The 9,477-nt window shown below is 38.2% G+C and overlaps 1 protein-coding gene across 1 annotated transcript; it reads left to right on the forward strand.

The window, feature by feature from the left end:
• The first annotated feature begins 5,242 nt into the window (after positions 1 to 5,242).
• ormdl2 (ORMDL sphingolipid biosynthesis regulator 2) lies at positions 5,243 to 9,010 on the forward strand. The gene is made up of 4 exons (XM_084015842.1): positions 5,243 to 5,352; positions 6,555 to 6,728; positions 7,194 to 7,345; positions 8,406 to 9,010. Exons 2-4 carry the CDS (start codon positions 6,555 to 6,557, stop codon positions 8,539 to 8,541), a joined length of 462 nt encoding a protein of 153 aa, XP_083871968.1. The 5' UTR covers positions 5,243 to 5,352; the 3' UTR covers positions 8,542 to 9,010.
• Positions 9,011 to 9,477: the final 467 nt, after the last annotated feature.

Genomic DNA, 9,477 nt, shown 5'->3' on the forward strand with positions numbered 1-9,477 from the left:
TATGAAACACATTTAGGACACATTTAGGTTAATTGGGTGTCACTGTTAGTAGTTTTTTCTATTACTATTATACATTTCATTTGTGTAAATCATTTCAGCTAAGAATGAATTTTGAGTACATGTCATTAAAGCAACCCCACTGAAGATGTATTTAATTAAGTTACTCAAGTTCTGTACTTAAGTTCAATTATGATATACTTGTACTTGAGTATTTTAATCATAAACATATTATGTGAATGTTGAATTTGACACTTATAGTGGAGATACTTTTAACTTTAATATGCTTGCATGATTTAGTACTTTACTACTAAACTACCCAATAGTGGCTTATAAAAAAGTATCACCAATAAAATGCTTTTACATGTTTAAGGTAGTGAAAAAATAATAACATTCTATAACACGTCAAAAGGAGCCACTATATAATCTAAAGTATATAATCTTTTACTTGTGTAGTCATTTTAGACAAAGGTCTTTCTTCGTGTCTTATTCATCTAAGTACTTCTTCCAACGCTGGTCTTTTTCTTCCCTTTTTTCTGTAAACATGGCAATTACCGAATATGATGTAATTATTCTGACCTCATGCTGCTCAAGCTTCCTGCCTGTGTAGGTTACGTGAATATTGATTTGCACTCTTTATGAACTCACCTGAGGGATGCAGGGAAACCCTGTGCATGAGTCACAGGTCCGGTCTGTCGGTCATCAACACTTCAAAAGCAGCGCGCCTCCACGCAACACTCACAATCAGTCACAGGGACGAACTGGCAACAGGAGCTTCTGACCGGACACAGCTCATTCAAGGAAAAGAAAAAACACATCATGTATTTTTGTTTCGAGACTTTTGCTGCTCTTTTGGTGCTTTTCGCGGCCGCATCCTGCGCTCCCGCCGGTCACGGTCTGCAAGACGCGTGCGGGGACGTGCGGACCAGCTCTCTGGCGCTCAATCACGCTGCCCAAACTGCATCAATAGAGGTAAGTGTTCTTTATTTTTATGTAGTTACTAATTCAAAATACACACACACACGAAAACATTATATATAACTTGTGTTTTATATGAATATAATGTTTTTACAAATGCTTTTATGTTGAAGAATGAGTGTAATATTTTAAGTTTTTTTTGTCAATGTCAATGTTATAATTGTTTAAATTCAGAAGCGCAGACTGGACAGTAATATGAAGATTACATTGAATATAATGTCTTTAAATTTCCCATATACCAGCTGCTTTTGCTTGATATGTTTACTATTTTTTATAGAATGCAACGTTGTTACTGAGCATGTTTGTCTCGAATGGTTTACAGGCACGAAATGGATCCAAAGATGTGACAGACTTCACCACACTTGTTTGGATGGAGGCGAAAGACATGTGTGACCCAGCGTCCCTCAAAAAGGAGTCTGCGGTAAGCCACGCATACCATTAATGTCAGTAATGTATCAGTGACAGTAGAAAGTAATGGATACAACAGGATGAGTTCCTGATTGTGACGTGATTTCTAAGTCTTCCTATGCCTCTGTCCTTCCTCAGACGTGCCCTGGGAAGATACTCAGCGTCTTAACGAGCTACATCTCTGCAGTGGAGAGAGTTGCTGGATTTCAAAGCTGCTCGGAGTCTGTCAGGAAAGTGAAGCCAGCGATGCTCAAACTGCATGAAGACATGAGCAAATGTGTGAAGTCGAAGGCAGGGACGGAACACCAGAAGGTAAGAAGACCAATAATCTTTGGGAGGGACGGGTTTACCTTCATTTATTAGTTAGAAGCGCATCATTTCTCAGATAAAACTGGACAAAAGTGTCAACTTTTTTTTCTTCTTCTGGTTCTTCAGGTGTCCATCGCCGATGAAGAGCACATTCAAGACTGGAAGGAGGTTCCGCTGTGCCACTACACCCTAGACAGGCTCTTCTCCTTCTCCATCCTAAGTGCTCGAGTCTTTGCCGTTGGTGATCCAGCTCATCACACAGGAGGCTCAACTCAGAAATGCATGTAGAACATGAAAATGTTTGCTGATGTGCAGCTGTGAATTGTAAAAGCATCCTTTAAGTGATCACATTGATCAACGTCTCTAGTACAGCCTTCGATGGCTGATGATCTACAAGTGTTTCACTGTTTCTTCCATGCATACATGGAATGTATTTCCAATGGAATTATTATCTTATTTATTCTAATCATATTTATTATATCTATTTATTGGTATTTATTGAAATCAGTCATTATGTTTGTGTCATTTCATGCATAATAAATAAAATATTCATAACAAACAATATGTCATCATGACGTGTGTTGTGGCTTGTTCCTTCCACTGAAAACAAGTATAAACAGTTGCTCATTCAAGAAGATTAGGGAGTTACATGCACTTTTTGTGAATGAATTTCCAAAACAACACCCAGACAAATATGCTGAGACAAGGAGGAAGCTGTGCTTTCCTAAAACACTCCCGCCGTGTGCCGGAGATCCACAGCTTCCTGCATACTTCCTCCCAGTCAGTGTGTCTATTATAGTGCTCACTTGGGTTCCCTCACTCTGATGATGCAATGTAGTAATTCAATGCAGAAAAAGGAAGAGGAAGTAGCAGTGAGCTCAGCGTGAAGGTACCGGATTGCTCAACAAGGAAGTTTGTTCTCTGAGTGACTTAACCAGAATTCATCCAACATGCCATCTTGTCTTTGAGGATAAAAAATACAAAAAATACCAAATTTACTGTTTCCATCTACAGGTTGAGTGTGAGCATATCTGTCATGGCCCATTATTTTAAGGTGCACTAGCATCTCTATGAGTCTGAAAAACAAATGTATTCTTGATCTTTTGCAGTGGTGTGAATTATAGTGATGAACCAGAGGGAAGTGTCAGAATAAAGATCTTTGGCAGCCCCCCATGAGAAGGGTTTATTGTGTTGAACATGAAAAGTGAAGTGCTGGGTATTACTGTAACTTGTGTTTGTAAGAGGATGATGAAAGCAGGAAGGTTGACGTGTAACAGTGAGTCAATTGTGAGATTTTATCACTACGGTGTAAGAATTTATTTTTGACTGTAAAAGATGATATGAAATACTACTGGTTGTTATTTGTGCACAGTTCAAAAGCATAAGAAATATGCATCTAAATATAATAATACTAATAATAATATAAAACGTCCATATAAAAGTCTGTTTCAATAAATGATTTGACTCAGCAAAGAGTTCCTCGAGACGTCCCTCGCATGTAATCCACAGCTCGTTTGTGACATCACTTCCTTGTTCAATCCCTCTGCACACAGCTGCTCGTGCCAGGGAAGCGTTCTGCTGAGCTTGCCGGTTACAGCCTGTGTGCTTTTGTTTGCATTACAGGTTATGTACCGCATGTGTTAAATTTTATGATTTGAGTTGAATTTACTCACAGGCAAAGTTAAACCTCAGGTCAGCACTGCTGGGTGTTAACAGAAAGCGGCGACCGGTTTAACTGGCTTGTTTTATCAATGTGATCTTGATTCGTCAGGTACTTATTTCACTGGATACGAAACAACAACAAACATTCCCAACTGGTGACTTCCCCAATGATGTTCTCAAGAAAAGGTGATACATCATGGTGTGTAACGATATTTTGACATTAAATTAATCACAAATGACCACTCCTATTCGATGAAGTTATTTACTATATTAAAACAATGATGTCACGTTTCCTTTCTGATTCATTTGCACAAACAGTTACTCATATATTTATCAATGAGTAAGAAAAACTAGAGTAGGTATCAATTATTATTATAACATAGTATTAAAATATACTGTAAATGTAATTAATGTAAAAGTAGGAATGACAAGTCTTGCCTTTAAAACTGTACTTAAGTAAAAAAAAAAAATACAGAAGAAATAGCAGCATTATTGGATTACCGAAGTGAAGCTCATTTTCATTACTTTATATACTGTCGGGTAGTTAAATCTTATTTTATAATCTAATTTTGTGCATTTAAATCTGAATCTGCATATCAAGGAGTATCTGTGTCAAACAAATGCAGTAGTAGAGTAGAAACATGGCTGGCTTAACCTGTTAGGAGGCCCTGAAGCAAAAACATGCTCTTACCTCACCTATTACTCACTGTGCACTGGGTATATTTCCACTTCTTAATTTGTGTTTGTGGTGACTTCATCTGACAACTTTATCTTGGAGGATAACATAAACTAAAATATTGAAACGAGATGTTCCCTTTACTACACAGGGCAATAATGCAAGAATCACAATGGTTGATATTATGTTTTAGTGGTGCAAGTATAATGTATAAAGTGGCATAAAATGGAATATTCAAGTACTTCAAAACTGTCCCAAGCCAGTGGTTTCACAAGTCCACTGATTCCCGCTGATGATGGGCATCTTGAAAAATTGCTCACCAATATATCTTTAATTTTAAGTGCTGGGTAATTAATTGCCTAAAACAGCTGGGCACTGTTTAGCAGATGTTCCTCAAGCTGGAGTAAATTTTAGATTTATATTATATTATGTTTCCACACATGTATGTTGCTTTTTTTGGTGCCCATGTTCACTATATTTTTAGGACAACAATGGAGCTCTGTAGCAGAGGGAAGGATACATTAATACAAAAAAACTACAGTCTGTCCTTCAAGTACTTTCCACCACTGGTGTCAAACCACTTTTGTACCAACAATACTGTTCAGGTTTTAGCGACCTTTGAGCTTTTGCAATAATGTTCGTGTTTTTTTCGAGTGCATTTTTGTTTGGTATTAAATGATGTCATTTGGGGAGTTTTAAAGTCCCATTTCATCAAATAAAACATAATTTGGTTGTTCTTTGTCTTAGATATGATTTGTCGAATTAAGCGGCACCTGAGAAGTAAATATATACCCAGTGGTGGGTAAACTATTTAGGTATTATCAGCAAAATCGAATTTAATGTATCAAAAGTAAGGTAAGCATTGTGTTTTCATACTAATGCATTTACTTCAAACCTGTGGTGGGGAGAAGTAACGTAGCTGAAGTAAAGTAGCAATAACAATGTCAAAAAAATACTACAGTTAAAATACTACATTCTGAAATCTGTAATAATAATAACAATAAATAATAATAATAATAATAATAATAATAATAATAATAATAATAATAATAATAATAATAAAGGTACTTTAGTTTAAGTGTAATATATGATGTTTGGGATTACTATTGGGTTATATGGGATTGGGAATTAAGTGTAATTTACTGCGGAGGTCAGTTGATGTCTGCTAAAGTAGTCACGCAGTCCCGTTGCGCCTGTCACCTGACGAGGACAGTTTGACAGATGCCCGCTGCTGCGGAGGAACCAGACCAAACCTAGCGAAGGCGGGGTTAAAGACGAAAAAAAACAAGGGATTTCCTGGTGCGCTACGACGACACGGGAAGGTAAGTTGCCTCCGTCAAAATGTAAAGTTTTAAACCCCGAAATGCCGCACGGGCGAGGCTGATTTATCGCCACTAAAAGGCGTTAACCCCCTCGGAGCTGGTCTTACGCCAGCAGGCGGTCGTTACTGTCCGATCAACGTTAACTTTTAACCGACGTTAGCACGTCAACCTGTGGATAGCAGCTAAACGGTTAGCTAGCCCGCGAGCGTCATCTAAAACTGAGTGAAGCTGAAAAAGTTCAACACTGTTGGTGTTTTATGTGAACGGTTACTGTTGTGTTCTCGTGTTATGTCCGATAATTAAACGTTACCACTGCTTCACAACTGTTTTGAGTGCCGCTGAGTGTCTGAATGCTGCGGCTAGATGTAGCCGAGTGATGTAGGGGAGTCCTGAGAGGAAGCGCATGTTTAGTCACCCGGAATAATCCAGCCGGGCGGAGTCTTTCCCCCCCAGGGTTGATGTAATCTCAAACATGATGAATCCCTTTTCAATGTAGGCACATTTTCACTTTCGAAAAACTAGTAATTTGGCCTGCTTAACACAAATGTGAGAGTTTCAGAGCAGGTCTGTAGGTTTGTCAAGTCAATTAAATGTATTAATAGTGAAAACTAGTTGGATATGAATAAAAAAGACTTAAATGTACAAACTTTTTTTTTTTAATCAGGTAATTGATTCATCTTTGTCAAAGTAATTGACCAATCAACAATCATGTTGAAGCATACACTCAAATATGTTCTAGTTCCAGCTTGTCAACTGTGAAGATCTGCTGTTTTTCATTGTCTGATAATAAATTAAATATATTTTTTTAGTTTTTTAGTGTCAAAACAAGACATTTGATGACATCCACTTGGGCTTTGGGGTATTGGGTTAGCTTTTAAAGAATATATATACATGATATCTAAACACTGAAAAAGTGAAAATACAAACGTAATTGAAGTGAAATGTGATAATTGAAACTAAATTTTGCACTGGCTGTATTGTTTGGGGCGATGGTAGGAGACTTGGCCATAAGCAGAGAATTCTGCATGGTTGAAATTATAAATAACATAAATTCATAAGATGTATTTATTTTTTGTCAATATCTCTCAGGTCATATTTGAGAAGTTGGGTATCCAAAGTCTAAAGTGATTTAAAAGGTCTGTGGGTGATGCTTGTTTTCAGCACCCTGAACCCTTATATGTAGTCTCTCCTCTGTATTAAAGATGAATGTGGGCGTAGCTCACAGCGAGGTGAACCCCAACACGAGGGTGATGAACAGCCGGGGAATATGGCTCACCTACCTGCTGCTGACTGTCGTGTTGCACATCGTCCTGCTCAGCATTCCTTTCTTCACTGTGCCGCTTATCTGGACTCTCACCAACGTCATCCACAACCTGGTCAGTTAAAGATGGAGCTAAACACCATGCACACAGCATTTATTACGTACCTGAAATATATGTGACAATACCCACAGCTGTTTTTGCCTCACTGTCTGTACGGTGGGATTTATCCTTTATAGTGTCTCTGGGTGTATTAGACTATTGTGGACAATGTTAAATCAATCAGCACATATGCCATTTGTTAAAGGAATAGTTCACCATTTTGGGAAATGTGGTTATTCGCATTCTCCCGAGAGTCTCGCGACAAGGTCGATTAAACTTTCACATCATCCATCTGTGCATATGTGCCCGACTATTTCTTGGCTGGGAGCAGGAATAACAACATTCACTTTGTTTCACTTCCCTATGAAAATGATCAGCTCTGCAGTCTGAGCATTTCTTCTTGAAAGGTATAAACTGGAGGACCTGTCTTTCTGGCTAATAGTAGTTGTGTGTTTCTTCTGTGTGGTTTGTTCTCTGCAGGTGATGTACCTGTTTCTACACACAGTGAAGGGCACTCCCTTTGAGACACCAGACCAAGGCAAGGCTCGCCTCCTCACACACTGGGAACAAATGGACTACGGTGTCCAGTTCACGTCTTCACGCAAATTCCTCACTATCTCACCAATTATTCTGTAAGTATGTTTGAGAAGTCATCTGCAGAGCTGGATTGTTTACTGTGTCTCTTTCTTTATGATGGCCAATTCAGCATGAAGGCAAATATGCCAGGGGTTGGTTGGAATGTTTTTGAATTCAGACTTTTGTAGATCTTCTGGCCTTCGTTCTTTGACCCTCTGCAAACAATTTGAAGCTTTTCATTTTACATTTAGGGCATTTAGCAGACGCTTTTTCAGTCTTACATATCTTATTATGGTAATGAGGATGGAGAATACATATTGAGGTCATATAGTCTTGGTAGTGTAAGTATTCAGTACAGCCTGACTGTAGTTGATTCTGTTTCATTGTATTGAACTGCTGAGTGAAATAAATGTCAGTTAATTGTATAAACAATTCACTGTCCACATTCATTCCAGACTGTAGGCTTGTATCACCTTATATCCCATCTACAGTGCACTATCAGAGACTTGAATGCAGAATCCCTCAAACTTTACAAAGTTACTCAAAATCTCACTATGGAGTAGTTTGACTATGAGCGGATTCCCTTTTTAGTCTTTTACACTATCTGACTGATCTACAGGTGTCGGTAATGCACTAATATATGCAGCAGTGTGGCAGCAAAGAAAGAAAAGAGGACTTCTATGTCGTAAACATTGATGTAAACAATGCAGGTTTCAAGTTTGTTTTTATACATTGCATTTGTTCAACCTCAAGGATACACACAATATAGTAACACTAAATGTAAACACAACATTTGTTTGTTTACATAAAAACATGAGGAATCTTTACTGGACTACAAACCTGAAATATTTAATAAATATTCACATTTTAATTCATTCGTTGAGACCTGCTGCCGCAATCAAACTAAATACATTCTCCAAACTAAAAACAAACAAAAATTAAACTAAACCTTCATTAAGCATCATAAATATCAAACTGTGACGTATCGCTTGTATGGTTAGTTGTGATGCATATTTTCGAAATACGAACTTAAGACTCGAGTGTTTGTCATTGTCATTTTTGGTGTTTCAGTATAAATATAAATGCTACATTGACACTCTTCTTCTCTCTCTGCAGGTATATTCTTGCCAGTTTCTACACAAAATACGATGCCACACATTTCCTCATCAACACGAGCTCCCTCCTTAGTGTTCTCCTCCCAAAGTTGCCTCAGTTTCACGGAGTACGGATATTTGGGATCAACAAGTACTGAGAGAAGTGAACACTGGATTTTAACCACCAACTTCTAGTTTTCTGCTCCTGCTGAACTGTTTTATGTTTAAAGGTTGGGGAGAAGAGAACCAGTTGGTTTTGTCTTAACTGTACAGACTGTGTGGAGTAATATATGAAAGTAATTTTTTTTCTTTACTGACATTCCTGATTTGTTTGTCAAAAAGCCACTTTGGCTTTAAAGAAAGAGCAAATTTGATTTTTATTCATTACTTGTCTGTCTCAAATGTTCCTGTTACAAACTGCACTGGCTGCACGTCTGTAAAACTGTGTCTGGTTGTTGCCAGAAATGTGAATGAATCCATTGCGGCAGTGTGGTTCATGTTCTGAATGACACTTGCAAGTTTCCTTTTTCTTTCATGCTTTCTTTCTTGATTTACTGTGAAGGATTTACATGCAGCATGCATTTACACAGCTACAATAAATACAGCAGTCTTGCTATTGCGTACATATCCATGTTATTTACCGTTTCCTTTAATACTTAGAAAATGAGCAGCGAGAACTAATAGGGGTTTACACATGGTCGTCTTATCTCTTTTCCATATGGTCAAGTAGAACAACTGCCAATTTCCTTTTTTGTGTAGGTTTGAAGAATCAATTGAATGATTGTGGGTCGGTTTGTATGCTGTGGGGAACTCCAGACACTTTACATGAAGCCTCCATGAGGGGGCTGTCACAGTGTGTGCAATATACTCATATATTCAAGGGATTCACCTCCGCCCCCTTTCCGCATGCAATGTGGTCATGTTTGCATTCCAGTGAGGTCTCCCTGTTGGTGTTGGCGTGTGTAGGATATGCTGCAGCATGTGGATGTGTGATGCATGCAAATCTAGCCGTTTCATACACGTGTAGTGAAAGAGTAATCATTTGCAAGTTACTGGAAGCCAGAGGTGGGATGCAGATTGGCTAAATGTCATCA

The sequence above is a fragment of the Eutrigla gurnardus genome, assembly GCF_963514095.1.
Source record: "Eutrigla gurnardus genome assembly, chromosome: 8".
Taxonomy (NCBI): Eukaryota; Metazoa; Chordata; class Actinopteri; order Perciformes; family Triglidae; genus Eutrigla; species Eutrigla gurnardus.